The 21,397-nt window shown below is 39.4% G+C and overlaps 1 protein-coding gene across 1 annotated transcript; it reads right to left on the reverse strand.

Moving 5' to 3' along the window:
* Positions 1-8,931: 8,931 nt before the first annotated feature.
* Positions 8,932-10,332, reverse strand: LOC147495546 (aspartic proteinase CDR1-like). Its single transcript, XM_086568863.1, has one exon. It carries the CDS (start codon positions 10,261-10,263, stop codon positions 8,932-8,934), a length of 1,332 nt encoding a protein of 443 aa, XP_086424989.1. The 5' UTR covers positions 10,264-10,332.
* Positions 10,333-21,397: the final 11,065 nt, after the last annotated feature.

Raw genomic sequence — 21,397 nt, forward strand, 5'->3', positions numbered from 1 at the left:
TCCACTCTAGAAATGATTAATTTACCATGAGAATGGGTTTAATCGCTCACATGCTAGTTATAAATTGGTAGAAATGTCATGTATAATTAGGGATTAGAATTACTATTTTGATATATCGCGAAGCATTCAATTTGGATCAATGACGAGTCTTTGTTAGTAGGATTATTAGGAGTTAAAGGTGGATTCAATTCCCTTTAATTCTTTATCTAGATTCAAACCCTTAGCATTCTATCATTTTTGTTATTCATAACTTGTTAATTGAATTCAACTCGTAGTATAAAATTCCCCTCATAAATCTCTCACTAGACTTATGATTGATTAATTGACACGAAACCATCGCATGCTAAAGAACTAGGAGTGGAACGAACTTCCTACTCCACTATATCTTAATTTGATTGAGAGTAGAAAACTTTGATAAATTAGAGACACGAAATAAGTTCTAGTTTTACTAGCGTTTAGAGTTCTTGCGAGCTTTAGTCTTTGGTAAAACTATTCTTTTTACATTTATCACATAGCATTTTGTAGTTGAATCATTATAATCCCAATATCTTGTTAGTATAAATTGCATCATAGTATAATTCGTAAAACTCTCATTGACTTTGGTAGGATTGATAGTTGTAGGAAACTTGAATGCTAAAGAACTAGGAGTGGAACGAATCTTCTATTCCAATTCTACTTCAATAGTATCGAGAGTAGAAATCTTTGATAATCACGAGTATAGTTCAATTTTAGTTTTACTTGCGTTTAGAGTTTCATCGCTTTATTCATTAGTAAAACTATCAAATTTACGTTTATCAGGAACTAATCAGGAAATAGATGAAATGATGCGGAAATCCTCAAAAATATATTAGGTTTTGAAATTTGAAATTTGATAATTTGATAATTAATAATTAAATTCACTAACTAAACTACAATTGAAGAAAGTACACTTATAATTACGAAATGGATTTGCAAATCTTTGTGTTTATATAGGATGTTACTTCTTTTGTCGGATATGAAAAGATTATGTTTTTTTCTAGTTTTGTCCAAATTTGGTATGGAGGATCATAATATTTTTAGTTTTCTAGAAAGTTAGAGCTAGTAAAGTGCAAAAACTAGTTTATGTTTGCAAAGCTGGGGTACTAATTAAGTGGAAAAAACGACTAAAAATGATATCAAACTTTGCACGTTTTGACAATATGGGGACCAAACCTTTTTTTCTAACAGTTTGGGGACCAAACTCTTTGATTTTTGCAATGTTGGAACTTCCGTCAAATTTCTCATACACTGTTTCTTGCCACGTCACCATGTCTTTTATTTTTTGAAAAAAAAAGAAAATTAATACAAATTTGAAATGATGTGTGACAAATTTGACGAAAGTTCCTAAATTGTAAAAATCAAATTGTAGAAAAAAAAAGTTTGGTTCATATATTGTCAAAAAGTGTAAAGTTTGATACCATTTTTAGTCGTTTTTTGAATTAAGTATGTTTTTCACAGTAAATAGATGAAGAAATTACATGTTTTTTTTTCCTAAGCCAACGATATAGTACATTAGTACTGTTCTTAAAAGTGTCGTAATTAGAATGGACCACCTAGCATCTCTTGGGAGCATTGTCAAGGGTTAAATTTTTTTTTAACAAATTCTTACAAATTCAAGAATTGAAGTAGTATAAAAACACTATAGGATTATTTATTATTATTATTATTATTATTATTTTTAATTAGAAATTTTATTGATAATAATAACTAGTTTTACAAATAATTAAGACAGGTGTGCAACAAGCTGCGCTGCAAGTCCTTTCTTAATAACAAATCCTATCCTCCCAAATACAAACTCGTTAGAACCAGTTGTCATTATGTTACTATTCATAACTTTCTACAATCTCTTAATGGCATCTCCAATGGGGAAGAGTGTAAAATTACACTTCCACATAGGTGCCATTAGGATTTTACAACTCCAATTGCAAATTATTATATAGCCCATAAATATCAACTCTTTATTGTTCCCAACGGAGAAGTATAAAAAAATTTGATTTTAAACTCGAACAACACTTGAAGTTGTTTTTAAAGTGACGTCCCTCTTTAAAATTTTCAAATTTTGACTTCAGAAATAGATAGAGATGTCACTCCAAGTGACATCTGAACGTTTCTTTTTTTTAGACATGTGTTTTAGTGTTGCCCGGGCTATTTATCAACTGATAGAGAGACGGGGAATTCCCTACCCCCTCTATCAACTAATAGTCTATTACCTACGGTTTAGCACCCCTATTAGATAGAGTGTTTTAAAATTTACACTCTATACGGTTTACACCCTCCCTCCCATTGGAGATGCTCTAAGGAGTTTAATAGATTGTTGTGCAAAGAAACCGAAAGTGTCGAAATTGAATGGAATGAAATAATGCTGGTTAGCCTTATAAATATTCTCGTGTTTCTCAACCTTCCTTGCCGCTGCTCTATTAGCTGTTTCTTCCACCTCAAAGACTCCATTCCCAATTCAAGCCCTACCAACAGAGATGCTCCAGTTACATCAACACACGCATGCTTCCCCTCAGACTAACTGTAGATCAATACATCAACAAGCCAAAGCGTCGATCTACCTTCATTCGGATTAGTGAGAAAATTGACAGGATCCTCATTCTTCACTTGTACTCCAACCCTCCAAAATGCATCACATAAAATGTCTCTAACATGATCATGTCGATATTTGAAACTTGAAAAATGTCGATAATGTGCTGCATGGTCCCTGAAAGCATTCAGTCAACTCCTTTTGCAAACAGGGCATAGACCACCGTAAGAATACAAAGGAATCATAAGACAATACCAGAGAATAGAACGATATTCCACCGACGGCATACGTTGTCCCAGTCCCTCCATTGAAATAGCAAGTAGAAATCATTTGCATGTTCTGACTACAAGCATCCAATGACTATTTTTTGACGAGCAGATAACTCAAACTCCCTCTCAAGACCAACAACAATATTTCCGCCAAAACTTTTTGTGGTTTTGAGGGGACGATAGCATTCACAGTGAGAGAATTGAGGTCAAAATTGGGTAGACAAAGACTTAATGCACTACTAGCAACATCAAGAATCTCATCCAAAGGTACTACGTATGTTGTCGGTGGAGTATCGTTCTATTCTCTGGTATCGTCTTATGATTCTTTTGTATTCTTACGGTGGGCTATGCCCTGTTTGCAAAAAGAGTTGACTGAATGATTTCAGGGATCATGCAACACATTATCGACATTTTCCAAGTTTCAAATATCGACATGATCATGTCAGAGACATTTTATGTGATGCATTTTAGAGGGCTGGAGTACAAGTGAAGAATGAGGCTCTTGTCAATTTTCTCACTAATCCGAATGAATGTAGATCGACGCTTCGGTCTGTTGATGTATTGATATACAGTTAGTCCGAGGGAAGCATGCGTGTGTTGATGTAACTGGAGCATCTCTGTTGGTAGGGCTTGAATTGGGAATGGAGTCTTTGAGGTGGGAGAAGCACCTAATAGAGCAGCGGCAAAGAAGGTTGAGAAACACGAGAATGTTTATAGTGATGGGACTCTAATAAGAGATACAAAAAGTAGCGACAACTTTGGGTATGATTCAGTAAGAAGGGCATTCTTACGGGATGGTCCTTAATGTGGTTAAAACTAAGATGTTTTGGTCATCACTAGATCCATGTCGCTCCACTCCTGGTCTCTTTCCTTCAGATTTGTCTTGTCCTCAATAGCGGGTCAGGTTGTTGGGAGGTGCAGTCAGTACTAATTCATCCTTTGTCATGGGCCTTGCTCGCAAGCGTGTGGAAAAGGCCAGCTATAACTTTGATGGGTTGTTTAGCATTATTAGAAGATCCATAGTATGAGTTAGCGCTTTTACGAGCTTGTGTTAGGCTTCTAAGTTGGTCTTTGCAATTCATACTTGTCCACCGTACCATCCCTTTCTAGAGAGGCCACAGCTAAGACTTTTTATCAGTATCTCCGTAGTGTTCTTCAAGGTATTGTGGTTTCTGATGGTTCTGGCTTTGGTGATTTGTAGTGGCATTTATCAACACTCCCATTACATCTTGGTTGGTTAGGTATTTATTGTGCCACTGATGTCTCTACTTTTGCTTTTGTGGCCTCCCGTTGTCAGACTTCTGAGCTTCATAACCACATTCTTAATTAGGAGTTGTGGTCTAGTGCCTTTGGATGAGATTCTTGATGTTGCTAGCAGTGCATTAAGTCTCTGTCTACCCGATTTTGACCTCAATTCTCTCACTGTGAATGCTACCGTCCCCTCGAAACCACAAAAAGTTTTGGCAGAAATATTGTTGTTGGTCTTGAGAGGGAGTTTGAGTTATCTGCTTGTCAAAAAATAGTCATTGGATGCTTGCAGTCAGAACATGCAAATGATTTCTACTTGCTATTCCAATGGAGGGACTGGAACAAAGACCACAACTCCTAATTAAGAATGTGGTTATGAAGCTCATAAGTCTGACAACGGGAGGCCACAAAAGCAAAACTAGAGACATCAGTGGCACAATAAATACCTAACCCACCAAGACGTAATGGGAGTGTTGATAAACGCCACTACAAATCACTAAAGCCAGAACCATCAGAAACCACAATACCTTGGAGAACACTACGGAGATACTGATAAAAAGTCTTAGCTGTGGCCTCTCTGGAAAGGGATGGTACGGTGGACAAGTATGAATTGCAAAGACCAACTTAGAGAGCCTAACACAAGCTCGTAAGAGCGCTAACTCATACTGTGGATCTTCTAATAGTGCTAAACAACCCATCAAAGTTATAGCTGGCCTTTTCCACACGCTTGCGAGCAAGGCCCATGATAAAGGATGAATCAGTACTGACCGCACCTCCCAACAACTTGACCCGCTATTGAGGACAAGACAAATCTGAAGGAAAGAGACCAGGAGTGGAGCGACATAGATCCAGTGATGACCAAAACATCTTAGTTTTAGCCACATTAAGGACCAGCCCGTAAGAATGCCCTTCTTCTTGAATCATACCCAAAGTTGTCGCTACTTTTTGTATCTCCAATCAGAGTCCTATCATATAGGTACCAAGCCTGTAACAATAACTGACAAGTGGACTGGATTCGTAGAATCAAGAGATGCAACACTAGTGCAAAGAGAAGGGACCCAAAGGGTCGCCTTGCTGGACCCCAGTAGCAGACCATATGTAGCCATCCCCCAAATATAACCTCCCAAGTTGACAATATAGGTACTCGACCTAAAGGGCAATAGCTGGGCAACGAATACAACCCTCTCTTAACAAGGTAGTCCGATCAGCCATGTTAAAAATATTTTGAAAATCTACAAACAACATCAAAAGAGAGGTACTATCACTATTAGCATACACCATACAGTTGACAACGTGCAAATTAAAATCGTTTTTGCTCTGCCAAAAACACCAACCCCATACTTAAAATCCTATATATAAGTACCCTACCACTATTTATTTATTTATTTATTTTAGTCTAGCTATCATATAGTTGTAGAGATGCCTTCCAAGTCTAAGAAGTATGTACGTGAAATGATATAATCTCAATTAACTATGGATGAAGTGACCTTACTGTACTTTAAATAACCATTTGCATCAACCTCATCTTGATCTAAGGCAATATGCAAATTTCTTAGTAGACAATTGCTTAACCAATGACTCAAATTGTCTATTGAGACCAGTGAATATAGTTAAATTGGCTCCTCTCTCCATATTATTTAGACTACAAGTAGGGGTGGGATTTGAGCTGAGGGCTCGGAGCTCGGCTCGTTTATCTCAGCTCGAGCTCGCTCGTTTAACTATATGAGCCGAGCTCGAGCTCAAATTAAAGCTCGTGTAACAAATGAGCTTGATGAAGCTCGGTTCGTTTAGCTCAAATAGCATATTTATAGTGTAAAATAACCGAGCAGCTTGGGCTCGGCTTGTGCTTGGCTCGTTTAAACTCGGCTCGAACTCGCTCATTTAATTATATGAGCCGAGCTCGAGCTCAATTTAAAGCTCGTGTAATTAGCGAGCCGAGCTTGAGCATGGTAAAGCTCGGCTTGTTTAGCTCGAATTCCACCCTTAATTACAAGCAATGACAAGGGAACCCTAAAGTTATTAACATTGCTATCGCTACTTTCCTTGAAGTGAGGTGTCTCTTCCGCCAGTATCCTAAATTGAAGGGATTGTGGTAATTAACCATATCATCCCAATTAAAGAACTATGGTCTCCATATCTTCTGACAGTGATAGGGCTAAATAAGGGAATGGATTGGTTGTAACATAAAGTACATACGATTTGTTTTGCTAAGTAAATTTACATTGCGAGTGGCAATCCCGTTATCCATTCCTCTCGATTAAACATCGTACGGTACCTCCCATTTGTGAATCCATTTGGGTCTTTCCACCCATAGGCATATTAGCTAGAATTAAGTTCTTTTGGCCGGCAACAAAGTCTGCTACCAGATTAGCTTCTCTCCATATATGTGAAACAAAGACGGAGTGAGCTTTCTTCAAACATATCCCCATCTTCCGTTAAACTTTCACAGCATTGAGCCATTTCTAAAAGTTGTAACCGTTGGTGCCGAGTTTGATTCATCAGTCCACAAGTTTAACCACCCTCAATTAAGCAACTGCAGTATCAGTGTTTTCCATGATCAACATTCTGCCCAGTAGTTATATGCTCTGCCTGTGGTTAATTAACTTGAAATAACCTTTTCTGTCTGTAAATGAGGAATCAAAATAACCTGCAGGTCCCAGGTTTCGTTTCAATGCACCATCTGTGTTGATCTTAACATGTCCTTCAGCTGGAGGAAGCCAGATGCATTGCTTAAGTGTAGGCAAAGGTCTTGGTCTTGCTTGTATTCTCCAAGTCCTAAGGATATCTAAATTTGCAATAGAGTTGTAGCATGAAGTACACCAAGACATTGGAGCCAAATTAGGCCACTTCATGTATCAATTATTACGTATGTTCTAATCCAATTTTATTCCTTATCGACATCGATCTGATATTGCCAATCAATGGATGGAATAGCAATCGGTTGTGTGGTGTGCACATGTTGCCTCGATGCTAATATGGGGTGATAGCCATCCAGGCCCTGCAGGTATTGGTGTCTCTTATAGAGGAAATATGGGAGACTTCAAGCTGACAATGTGGAAAAGTATTGGGATTGCAACAAGTTTCTGGGCAGAGTGTTTAGCTATCCTTGAAGGGGTGGGAACCGCCATATCTAGAGGATGGCTCGGGCTTTGGGTAGAAACGATTTCGAAAAGCTGCCGCCTCGAAGCTTTACAGGTGGTAGCGTGCCATGGCAACTCAAGCAAGATGGACGACTGCCGCGCGGTACCGCCGCATCAACTTAAGATAACCACTATCTTTAGGGAAGGCAATCTCATTTCAGCGACACCTTGGCAAAGACTGCTACAACCCTTACGAGAGAATGAGAGAGTTGTTTGTGAAGGCGCACGAGTGGATTCACAAATGGGAAGGGTCTTTCCAAACTTTCTATAGATTTCAGTGAAATGTACCTTACTCCATAGTTATAAATGGAAGTAATGGATGCTTGATTGAGCCTGACCTTAGAGAGGCAGTCTGTTGCCTCCCTAAACACTTTTTGTTCTTTTTTGTTTTCTTTTTAATACAATTTAACTTACCAAGCAAAAAAAAAAGGGTGATAGCCAAATGTAGTAATTTGGAGCACAACATCATTGTACCAAAAGGGGGACTTCTATTCGGTCCACACTTACATCTACATAACCATCCGCAAAAAAAAAATGTGAGTAGCTCTGCCATTGAAATGTATGATCTTGGTTTTGATGATTTATACTCTGCCATTAAAATCTAGGTTCTTGGTTTTGATGATTTACACTATACACCTGATTCCTATTAAAACGAACACATGCTTTTGAAGGACCAATTCCTACAACTTTAACAGTGCCTAAATGATTTATACTCTGCCATTGAAATAACACATGCAAGAATTGTTATAACTGGTATTTGGAAACAGGAAGAAGACGAGGACAGAACGAACAACAGCTACCAAGGCGTGTTAGACACTGTCCTTAAGAAAAAATTTTGCCCCCTTCGTGGTGTAGAAAGGCTACAGCAGGCATCTTTCTCACATGATACAATGGTACACAGAAGATTGATATGCACTTATGCATGCTTCTCTGGCGGCTTAAGTGAGAATATAGAGAAGAGTTTTAGGGTTTGATTAAAGAGTACATAGATCTGACTGTGAGTCCTGGTTTATATAGATGCAGTAGTAGTTCGGTTTCTAAAACAATATTAGAATACTATTATAATTGGGAAACATAAACGTGGTTGAGAAGAAAAAAACACTTTTGGGAATTGTCTAAGCCGACTACCCTGTCACACAACCCAAACCTGAACCCGTCACGACTTAGTGCAAACACAAGTGTGGATTTGTATGTGTCCACCCTCCTAACACAAAAAACTTTGTACCCTAAGCGCACACCCTTATACTAGAGAAAGTCTTGATATACACACAAGGTTAGTGGTGGCTTACCAATGTAGGACTATCTCCAAAGCACAAAATGAAGAGAACACTCAATGTTGCTCATCACATTATTTCATTAATTACACTAAATTGTGAAGAAAATTGTTGGATTTTTACATTATTTGGGCCCAAATGGTGTAGTGGTAGTTTAAAAAATCAAGGGAAATGGATTAGGGATGCGTTTCTGGTAGGACCATCCCCGTAAATCCGGTTGGAAATGGTTTTGAAATAAAACGGGATAATAAAAACATGAAGTAAAAAAATTGTTGGATTTTTAGCCTAATTTTGAGATGGGCCTAATAGAAACAGCCCATCCGTTCTTGTTTGGCCCAAATGGTGTAGTGGTAGTTTAAAATACATCAAGGGAATTCCAACAGTAATTATTGTACAACAAAAGATGCATATTATTCTCTTAAATGAAAAATGCACAAGACAAAAATCTTAATGAGCTAATCAGTGCAGTACATGAAGTCAAAAGAAACTTGATGATTGACCAAATCATAGCCAACATGATAGTTTTGCTGTTGAAAGCTGCCCAATATGGACATTCCATCGGTAGGAAGTACGGCTAGGCAGTATATATCTTCAGCCACTTTTACCCATGTATTCCACCGAGGCAACTGCAAATGTACACCGGGGAAGTGAAAACTTATAACTGGTGCCGACATGATGTTATCCATATTGCTCTTGTAGCAAAGTTGGAAATTGTTAGAGGAATCCAGTATTCTATTCTTATACTGCCAATTTTGCAGTATATGGTCTACCAATATGTTCAATGCTGCCTTCTTGAGAAGGGTAAACGTTGTTCCCGAATCAATCATGAAACCACTTGAATAATCTTTTGTCAAATTGAAAGTACCAGTTGGAATCGAAAGAGTTGAGTTATTAACACTTAAACTTTCCAAGTTTAAGAAATAGAATGGAAAATTTTCATCCCCATCAAATGGTTGCATTGGAGTTGTATACCCAGTTATGTGAGCGGCATCGCCAAATGTCACGTAGCCACGTGCATCAATGTCATCATAATCTCCCAAGCAGTAAGCAAACTTGTGGTAAGACAGTTGGGTGACTAATGATTCAGGTTTCATGGACAGTCCCATTATTCCTGGTATCCCCTCACCTACAGTATGGAGGGTAGTGTTATGTCCGCAACCAATGACAAAGTACTTCATTGTAACGTTCTGAAGGCCATCACTAAATTGTACAGTTTCTTCTGATAGAATCCCCCTTGTGAAAGAAGTATCCACATATGCCAATTCGTACTGACAACTGAAGTCTTCACTGCATTTACCGATTCCTGTCTGGAAACACTTGATATCATGACAATTTATCTCGTCATAACTTGATGAAGCTGCAGGGTTATATATCGGTACTTTAGTCTGCTTGTAACAGTTTTCACAAGGAAGACATTGGAGCCAAGTGAGGCCACTCCCTGTGTCCAGTGCTGCATAAGTCTCAACTGCTGGCGTACCAATATAATATTTCATTACATAGGCTCCACTTGCTGGCCAAACTGAACTTTCGACAGAGTTAACTGAAGCTTTGTCCGATATTAAGGATTGAAGATAGTGGTGTCGAGTGAAGGAATCGCGGACTGAATTTTGAATTCGATCCAATCTTGTCAAATTTGGGTTGTGGAATGGCGATCTAACCGACTCTTTATTGATGATCTCGGATTTGAAACCAGTAGGTCCAGAGATTGACTCATGATTGGACGAAAAGCAAAAGGTGATAGAGCTGAGTGAGATGAGAAGAGAAATGAATAGTAGAGGAGAACACATGATTACGTACTGAAACTATTTTTAAGTGAATAAAATGGAGATCACATAGTTCTTTTTTGTTAAAATAGATGAGGATTGACAATCTTTGTGTAATGATTTAAACCTTGGATAATGATCTGATCTTATAGGGTAAGATGACACCTTCCTTGTTAATCAAATACCATATCTAGGAGGCGAAAGATGACAGTAATGTTTTGCTGTCTTCCTGATAAGGTATTAAAATAGCTATGGGATCAAAAACAGAATGCGTGGGAAGCTTTAAGGGTTTACTTCTAAAGAAATAAAATGTTTGCTTCTAAGTTGGCTATGTATACTGATTTATCGGTTGAAACAACCTACTGAGCTAGCCTTGCAAATTAAAGTCATATTAACTCTACTTTGGAGCAAAAAAAGAAGCAAAAAAGGATTCCTTATTTCCATGTAGGTGGTAAAGATATTTAGGGGTGGAACTCAGGTGGGTTGGGTCTGGTTGAGGTATAACCCGAACCCAACCCAAGTTTCAAATATTTCAACCCGAGCCCTAGACAAAGCCCTAGTCGGTCCATAAATTTTCAGCCCAAGCACTAGTCCAACCAATTCAGGTTGGGTCGGGTTATGTCGGGTTGGTCAAACTTCTCGGGTTTTTTTTGGATATATGAGGTAAAAAACACCGAAATTGAAATCTTCTAATGAAATTAAAGATATTTGTTTGTTTGAAAGGGAAACTAACCTTGTTGATTACATTATTCTTTATAAAATAGATATTCTCAACCTTATTTTTCACAAGAATAGAAGGATTGAAATATATGCGTATATATATATATATGCACACGGGCTCGGGTTTTTCGGTTTTTTTATATTCTAACCCGAGCCCAACCCAAAATCGAGTCAGGTTTTGATTTTACAAAACTAAGTCCGGACCACGGATCTGACATGTTAGCCTAGGACTAACAAAGGTCGAGTTTTAGTCCATCGGGTTTGGGCTAACTCGACCCAAATTCCACCACTAAAGAAATTGTGAATAGTAGGATTTTTAATTTTTTAGCAAAAGGGAGTTAGCCCTAAAAAGGGGTCTACTCCCTAAGATTACAAAATTACAGACTCAATGACAACTCAACTAAAGACCGTGCTGGAACAGGGTCTAAAAAAAAGTACAGAGGGGCTCGTCTACCTCTAAAAGCTAAACTATGGGCAACAAAGTTCCAGGTCCTACTAACATAGTAAAGTTTACACTAAACTAATTTAGATAATAAAGAGTATATGTCATGAGCTATAGACACTGCTCCCCAATAAAGCATTGTTCATCTACGCTCCAAAACAACAACAAGGGTTTGACAGTCTGATAGTATTGCTATTTTATTGATTTGCAGCCGATGTGCTAACTTCAATCCTTCAATGATAGCTCTGGCTTCAGCCTCTTCTGCGTCCCCAGCTCTAACTTTGTCATATCTTGCACCAATGCATACACTATCAGAGTTCCATAAATTAAAGCAAAGGCAAGGCCTGCTTCGGTGTAATTGTCCACCCAAGATGCATCTATCTATAGATATATAAGACCAATCTTAGCCTATGATGGGCCAACTGGTACTCCTAATAAGTGGTTGGTTGTTCTTGGTGATGTAAGTGCTTGCCCTGAAGATAATAGCGGTGATAGGAGTTTGCTTGTTGAAGGTGAGATCATTCCGATCGATCCATATGGAGTACATGGTTGTAGCTACAGAGCTAAGAATGTCTATGATATCATGCTTATTATTGTGTTGATTGATAATACTACTCAAGATGGAGCTGAGATTATCACTCGGGTTCCAATTTTCAGTTCTTAGGCCAAAACCAAAATCATATACCAAATAAACTTGAGTATAGTACAATGGAAGAGAGCATGAGAGGTTGACTCCACTTGGTTATTACATCTCGGACAGGTAGATGACTTGACTATATTCCGGTAACTCAAATTTTCCTTTGTTGTCAATGCATTTTTTACTGCTTTCCATAAGAATAGCTTTACCCGTTGAGCAGTGTCGAGGTGCCAAATGTAATTCCAAAAAAAATGGGAATTTTCTTGGCAATCATTGCTAAGATACTTGTACACTAACTTAACTGTGAGTTCACCATTCTCCTCTCCCAACCATCTGATAGTATCGTCATGCACAATCTGACTAAGTGGGATCTTAAGAATTTTGGATGAACTGTTTTATGGGCTTATTTCTTAACAATGGGGACCATTTTATGGGCGAATGAGTGTGAAATAACTTAAGTTATTTAAATGATCCGGTGCTCTATTATTTTGCAGCTTTTAGTAAAAAAAGTTTGGTAAAATATTCTTATCTTCTCAACCCTCCAATTTCCTTCCCTTTTAGGCAAAATCCTCCATTGATAAACAACGAGAGTTCTAAAAGGTTAGCTAAATTTATTTGGTAGAGTGAGATTATCCCATCTTCATGTTTATTTCCTTTATTGGCAAAATCCTCCATTGCTAACAGTGCGAGTTCATAAAGGAAATTAAACATTCACTACTCTCTCCGATCACTTCCAATCATGAATCCATCTTCGCTACCCTTTGGTTTCGGTTATGGAAGAAACCAATCTTTCTTCTCTACAGTTGATAACTCCACCCTCTTGACTGTTGTACCTCCCCCAAAGGAAGTGACTACAGCAACAACACAAAGGGTTTCTTATGCGGACAAGGCAAGAGAAAAACTTAAGAGAACGGTGGACCTATCTGAGCTCCCTACTCCATCCTTGAAAGGTGAGACACCATCTATCAAAATTCTGTTCACCTCTGTCCAAAAAGGTCTCGACTTTTACAAGTATGCTCTGGTGGGAAGAATAGACCTTAAGGAGTTGAGAATGGAAGCAGTGCGGCAAATTGTTACCGAACAGTGGGGAATTAAAGTTAAAATCTCTCCTCTCGGTAAAGGGTACCTCCTCTTTCGGTTTGAGACTGAAGAAGAATTCCACAAAGTTCAATATGGGGGACCGTGGTTCATCAACCAACAACTTGTTCGGTTTACAAAATGGTCTCCGAATTTTAATGTCGAAAAGCATAAACTTTTCTCTGCTCTGGTTTGGCTTCTTTTCCCTGGTTTAAGTATGGAGTACTGGGAAGTGGATATACTTATGGCAATGGGTAGAACTCTTGGTTCCCCTATTCAGGTGGATAAGAACTCGATTGAGCGTGATATGGGATACTATGCGAGCGTCCAGATGGATATTGATATGTCAAAAAAATCCCTGATCAAATCCTTGTTGAAGTGGAGAAACAAAACATTGAATTCTAGCAAGAAGTTCAGGTGGGCAAACTCCCAAAGTTTTGTAACAACTGCAAGATTGTTGGGCACACGATCACCGAATGTAGACACCTACACAAGGAACAAGAGAAAATTGCTCGAGATAATTTGAACAATGCTAGCAAAATGGTGGCTGACAAAGCACCTGAATATGTGAGTATGTCAAAAAGGCGGAAGAAGAGATGGAGACAACAGAATAAAGAGGTGGTGATTACGGGAGTAAATATAGCCGCAACTAGTTCGGTTAACGGTAATAATGAGAGTGTTGATCCTGCCCAAGAGCCACCTCCTAGCCCTATAACATGTGATCTTCCTGGCCCTATAGCAGGTGATATTTATGGGTCAACAGAAACCCCCGTAGTAGTGGTTAACAAAAGGGAACCTCAAGTCGAAACTCAAACACCTGAACTGGTAGTGAATGCAGACCACCCTATGGAGCCGATTCTCATAGGGTCAGAAATGGTGCTGTTCCAAGCTCCACAAATGAATGAACCACCAGGAATTTTATCTTTTGGGTCACCTAGTGAATAACTGAGAACCTCTAATCCTTTTGAGATTCTAGCAAATGATGACATGGATTAGATTCAACAGGTAGCATCAGAAGCCTTAACAGTGGGCAAACAATGGGCCAACAATGGGATGATCTTGTTGAGGACAATGCCATTGTCATGCCGGTAGCTGTGTCAAAGAAAAAAGTATGAAGAAAGAAAGTTGAAGTGCATCCTTCGAATTCGGCTTCTCATCCTTCTACCAAGTCCCAAGTTCAGTTTGACCAACCCCTTCCCCAGTGAAGATTACCTATTGGAATATAAGAGGTGCAAAAAAAGATAAGGGTGTTGATCGACTTAAAGAGCTCTTTCAGTCTCATGACCTTGATTTAGTATGCTTAGCTAAACCTCTCATTAGGCTGCAACTAGACTTTTAAACCACTAATGGCATTAGCAATAAATACCATGGTGTTTGCTTACATAATGATGACCCTGCCAGAATTGGGAACATTTGGGTTTTTCACAGAGCTGAGATTACCATTACCTTTATCAGTTCCTCAGATTAACAAATCACTATTTTAGTCGATGATATCCTTGTATCTTTTGTCCTTGCCAATTGCTCGCTAGTGCACAGACGAAGGCTTTGGAACAACTCAAGCTTATGAATAATGGCATGCCATGGTTACTAGCAGGAGATTTCAACATTGTTCTTAGATATGATGAAAGGAAAGGTGCCAATCTTCCTAACCAAACAACAATGCATGAGTTTAACTCTTTTGTAAATGCATGTAACCTTATGGAAGCTAATTTTGAAGGGTTAAGGTTTTCTTGGTGTAATAACAGAAGAGGACCACTTCGAGTCTTATCGAAACTGGATAGAGTCTTCTTTAATGATGCGTGGAATCTGAATTTTTTTGTTGGAAGTATGTTGTTGGGGCTAGACAAGCATCAGACCACTCCCTTCTCATTGGGAGCTCTCCCAGCATCCCCAAGTCTTCTAATGTGCCTTTTAGGTTTATCAAATTATGGCTCACGCACCCTTATTTCATGGAGTTATAAGTCACACACAGCTGACATCAATTTGTTGAAGGAGGGCCATTATTGAGAGTTATGAGGAAGCTCCAGAGACTGAAAAAAGATATTAAGAAATGGAACTATGATGTCTTTGGGAATGTTGATATTAACATTAGAAAGGTACAAGAAGCTCTTATAAGTGCTCAGATAATGGCGGAAGACATTGATAATGAATCATTAATTTCTCAAGTGATTCATAAGGAGGTGGAGCTAGATATTGCAAGAGATAACAGAGCACAGGTACTGAAATAGAAAAGCCACATCAAAACAGAGGAGGAGGGGGACAGAAACTCTGAATACTTCCATATCATATAGAAGTTTCGTCAAGGAGCATCTCTGATCACTGAACTTCAAACAGCGATCAGGATTGGACCAGATTAAACAGCACATTGCCCAATTCTATCAAGATAAGTTTAAAGCAACACCAGCCCTCCATGATGACCACCTTATGGGTCTAATCCCTAGACTCATAACTCAAGAGGATAACTATAACCTCTCAAAAACTCCAGATTACTTGGAAATTGAACTAACAGTCTTTAGCATGAATGCCAATAGCTGCCCGGGGCCTGACAACTTCCAAGGACATTTCTACATCAACTGCTAGAGCATTATAAAGATTGACATTTGCATAGCAATTCAATCGTTCTTCATCCGCAAGTCACTCCCCAACGACCTTAATTCCAATTTTATCACTCTTATTCCAAAAGAGAAAAGTGCTAGCAAGCTCAATCAGTATCGACCCATCTGTATGGGTAATTTTCTCTTCAAGATCATTACCAAACTCATGCAAAAGAGGTTAAATGTGCTAGCGGATAAAATCATTACAAAGGAATAAGTGGGTTTTGTACTGGGTCGATGCTCTCAATCTAGTATTGCCTTAGCTTCGAAACTAATGAATGAGCTTGAATTCAAAAGATATGGAGGTAATGTTGCTATGAAAATTGATATCTCTCAAGCCTATGACAGCATGTCTTGGGACTTTCTCTTCAAAGTCTTATCTACCTTGGGTTTCTCACAAGGATGGATGCAGTGTCTTCACTCTATCTTTCATTGGCACAAATTTCAATTATGGTAAATGGAGGGTCTGTGGGTTTTTTCAACATGGAGAGAGGTTTGAAACAAGGTGACCCACTCTCTCCTCTCCTATTTGCAATAGCTGAAGATGTTCTTAGCAGAGGCCTAACCGACCTTACTGCTAATAACATTTTAAAACCTATGGTGTCTTCGAGAGGATGTCCAGCACCTAGTCACTTGCTCTTTGCGGATGACATTATCATTTTTTGCAAATGGCCATATGAAAGGTATCTGTCACCTCAATTCACTCCTTGAGAGGTATCAAGCTTCCTTAGGTCAATTCATGAACAAAGCAAAATGCAAGATTTTCTTCGCTGCCTTCTCTCATCTCAGAAAGGTTAGAACACTTCAAGAATTATATATTTATGAAGGCCGCTTACCGGAAAAATATCTTGGTGTCCCTTTGACCCAAGGAAGAGTTACTAGGTCTATTATCTATCCTGTTCTGGATAAGATAAAGAAAAAGTTGTCTAGCTGGAAAGGTCGTATGATGTCCTTTCAGGGATGATGCATTTTTATCAAGGCTGTTATCAATAGCATTCCCATATACAATATGGACATATACAAATGACCATCCCTTATGATCAAAGAAGCCGAGACATGTATCAGGAACTTTCTTTGGACTGGTGATGCATCCAAAAAGCGAGCAACAACTGTCAGCTGGGACAGAGTCTGCAAGCCCTTTTCTGAAGGTGGACTTGGAATTAGGAGATTGAAAGACATCAATAAGGAAATGTTGATGAAACTGGCTTGGAAGGTCCTGAGTGAGTCTAATGATTTTGCAACATTTATGTAGAATAAATACAGAAACAAGCGTGGTGATTTCATCGAGTACTATAAAATGTCTTCTATTTGGGGAGGCATTAAGGCGGAACTTGCTAAGATTACCCCGAGAGTCCAATGGGTGGTGGGTAACGGTGAAAAAATAGATTTGTGGAGGGACAACTGGCTCCAACCATCTTCCATTAAATCTATTTTAAACCTTAGCTCCCATAACCTTAGGGGATGTACTGCCAAGGTGAGCTCTATCTTGGTTAATAATGACTTGGTCTTTCCAACGCCTCTCTCTTCTCTCCTCAATTCTGCTGGCCTAAACACCATTGGGGTTCTCCGAGACATCTCACAACCACTTGATTACTTAGTATGGTGCCCTGACCTCAAGGGTTTCTTCTCATGCAAATCAGCCCATGATACTATCAAGAAACATGGAAACACTATTGCTTGGCACAAGCAAGTGTGGAACTCCCATATTCATCCAAGAGTGGCCGCTACTGCTTGGAAAATCCTTAAGGGATGTACTGCCACAGATGATGCCATCCAAAAGAAAGGCATCTATCTAGCTTCTATATGTAGGTTGTGTGGACAACAGTGTGAGACTCTAAAACATATCATGTGGGAATGTAAATTCTCTCAAGATATGTGGAAGTGGATTGCAGAGAAGTTTGAAGTTCAACAAACCCTTCGGTCCTTCTCGCAAGCCTACAAAATTGCAAAGCTTTGGAGTGCCAGACTTCAGAACTTATGGAATGCAGCTCTCATTGGTAGCATGGTGGTTTTATGGAAATATAGAAACCAGATCAATTTTGAGGGAAAAAAACCAAATGGCAATGAATGTAAGCGCTCAATCCAGTATCACATCTTCACCACCTCTCATCTGTCTCAAGCAAGCAACAACTATTCATACAGAGACATGGCTTCTATGAGAGCATGGAACTTGACAAACAGACCCCAAGATGCTCCAACGACTAAGCAATGCACGTGGATACCACCAGATATAAACTTTATGAAGCTCAATACCGATGGCACTGCTTTTGGTAATCCAGGCCCTTCGGGGCATTGGTGTTCCCTTTAGAGATTCCGACGGTATTTTTAAACTATCCTTATGCAAAAATATCGGGAATGGATCGAATTTTAGAGTGAATGTCTAGCCATCATTGAGGGTATTGAGCTTGCTACTAGTAGGGGGTGGTTATGGTTATGTATTGAAGCAGATTCTAAACCTGCTGTCAAAGCTTACTGTAGTGGGAACTTACCATAGGATTTGCAACCGAGATGGAGAAATAAATGCACCAAACTACTTGCCATTTCTTTCACTTCGATTTTCAGAGAGGGAAATTTCTTTGCCGACGTCATTGCCAAAGCTGGAGTAGCTCTCCAGATGAATGAAGCCCAAATTTATGAAGGCAAACCTCCTTGGTTACTACATTGGGAACTCCCTTTCCAAGTTTTCTATAGGTATTAGCTAGGAGCTATATTACGAAAGCATGCAAAAGCTTTCTAGTGTACCAAGCTTGATCATGGTTGGACGTTAGTCCAGACCACACAATTTTGTAATTGTCCTATGTTTTTAATATATTTCTACTTACCAAGCAAAAAAAGAATTTCATCTACCACTGCGGAGATGAATAACTCGTTTGTAATATCCAAGTTTCATAACTTGGTTATGGGATCAATAAGATCGGATACAAACTTAAACTGGTTTGGCTTGGGTGGTGGCCCAAAAAGTTTATGGTCACGTATGGTAGGGATCCACGGATCCAACCAAATGTCAATGTTTGCACAATTATCAATATGCCAACACAAGTTTGGCAGGATTTCATTGTGAGCTTTTATAATGCATTTCCAAATTTTGGAGGAATGAGTCGAGTAACTCTGAGAATTGGTGTTCTAAGAGAATACTTTTTGATAAGGCTAGATGCCCAATTCTTTTCAAGTTCTTTGATCAATCTCCAGAAAAGCTTAGCCAGTAAAGCTGTGTTGTAGTTTGAGGCAAGTTTGATGCCTAGCCTGCCCTGTGATTTGGGTTGACAAATTTTGTTCCAGCAGATGAAATTATCGAGTTTTGTTTGCATTGTTCTTTTTCTGTCCCCAAAAGAAGTTTGCATTCATTGAGTCCAGATTGGAACATGTGGTAGCCGGTACATCAAATATTGACATAAGAAATGACGGTATGGCTGAAGTAACTGATTTGATGAGAGTGACTTTTCCTGCCTGGAAAAGAATCTTAGCTCTCCATCATTCCATCCTTTGAAAAACTCAAGTAGTGACCTCATTGAAGTCTTGTGTACTTTGTCTGCTTAATACCAAGGGTGCTCCCATGTAAAACCCCAATTTTTTGGGCTTTGGGCTTTGGACTTCAGGGTTTTATTTTGTAGGATGAAATATATAAAAAGGCGGTCTTCGGTCTCTCTCTCAGTCTCTTTATCAGGTTCTCTCTCTCAGGAAAACCTCTCTCGAAATCTCGTTCCATCTAGGGTTTCGCCGCTGCTATCTATTTGTTTTAAAAGGTGCAATTGAGTTCAAATAATTGTGGGGTATAGACTTGACTTCTTGGGTACCTAGAAAACATGAGATACAAGTTAATTAAGGTTTTGATTGGGTAGTGAACTGGGAGCTAATTCAAAGGAGTTTAGGCAAGTTATATATACCTCAAATCTCTTAAAATTAATTAGAATTTGAAACTTCTACGAGTAGAAGGAGTTTAGGCAAGTTATATATACCTCAAATCTCTTAAAATTAATTAGAATTTGAAACTTCTACGAGTAGAAATATATAGTGAGTATTGTTTGTTGCATACTTGCTATCAAATTCATAATTTTTATTATTAATATAGTGTGCGGCATGTTTGAAATGCATGTAACTAACCCTCAAAACCAATTTGATTTGGTACAACCAATTGTTTGAGTCGAGTGGTGGCTGTATAAGTGATGAGTTGTTTATTTAGTTGTATTAATCATCCCATTGTTTGGTTTTCATGTTCTAATGGTATGTATAGGAGATTATAGTTCGATGTTTATGGCTTTTATAGCTAAGGTTTTAGTTTGTGCATGGCTATTGTTAAATTTTATTCTTGGCGTTGAATACGCATATATGAGATCTAGTATTCTAATGTTGAACTGTTGAGTTCTAAAGAAGAACTACGTATGGCTTGATCCCTGAAAGGGTACGTAGGCAGCCACCTGGCACAGTCGCTTCCATAGGTATATACCCACTGTTCCGGCCCCCACAAATGTGGCCCAATATAAGTCCAATTCAATACAAGCCCATGCTCAGAGCCCAACTATAAACAAGCCCACGCTCAGAGCCCAACTATAAACAAGCCCACGCTCAGAGCTTAACTATAAACAAGCCCACGCTCAGAGCCCAACTATAAACAAGCCCACGCTCAGGGCCCAACTATAAACAAGTCCACGCTCAGGGCCCAACTATAAACAAGTCCACGCTCAGAGCCCAACTATAAACAAGCCCACGCTCAGAGCCCATGCTCAGAACTTATCTATGAAAAAGCCCATGCTGAAAGCCTACATTCCACCGCCAGTTCTCCAACTTCAATCCACGAACTGACAGTTCTCCCGCCAGTTCTCCAACTTCATCCCACGAGCTGACAGTTCTCCCGCCAGTAAACCAACTTCATCCCACGAGCTGACAGTTCTCCCGCCAGTAAACCAACTTCATCCCACGGAAGCGGTTCTCCGCCAATAAACCAACTTCATTCCACTTAATCGACGGATGTCCCCGGTTCTCAACTTCATTCTATGAAGGCGCGGATGTCCCGCCAGGTTATCAACTTCATCCCACGAAGCCGAGAGATGTCCCGCCCGGTTCTCAACTTCAATCCACGAACCGGCGGTTCTCCCCCAGTTCTCAACTTCATCCCACGAAATGGCAGTTCTCCGCCCAATAAACCAACTTCATTCCACGTAACCCGGATGTCGCCGGTTCTCAACTTCATTCTACGAAGGCGGCGGATGTCCCGCCGGCTCTCAACTTCATCCCATGATTGGGCCAGTTCTCGCATGTTCTCCAACTTCCTTCCACGATTGGAATATTGGAGAACGAGGAAGTAACTATCACCAATGCTACCTATAAAATCCAACCGCCGTCATTTTTTCGAACTACATTTAATCGAGACTTGATCCCAAGCAATATCTTTGGAGTGCGTAGGCAACTTCAAAACCGAAGTCGGTCTCATCTTTCCCCAATCACCATCTCCTTCACCATCTCCAAAAATCATTACTCACAACCACCGGTGGTGTGTTTTGGCAAATCTTCTTTGAAACATATTTGGCGCCGTCGTGCTCCTACCCTCAACCACAAAACAAAAGTTCGTCAATGGCTTCCGAAAAACAAACAACGGTGAAAGTATCCCTTTTACGCACAAGTTCGGCATTCACCTTCTCGCTGCGAATTCATTTTCAAGTCCGATGGTCCTCGACCATCTGCGTGAGAGTG

The sequence above is a fragment of the Coptis chinensis genome, chromosome 6 (genome assembly GCF_015680905.1).
Source record: "Coptis chinensis isolate HL-2020 chromosome 6, ASM1568090v1, whole genome shotgun sequence".
NCBI classification, from domain to species: Eukaryota; Viridiplantae; Streptophyta; class Magnoliopsida; order Ranunculales; family Ranunculaceae; genus Coptis; species Coptis chinensis.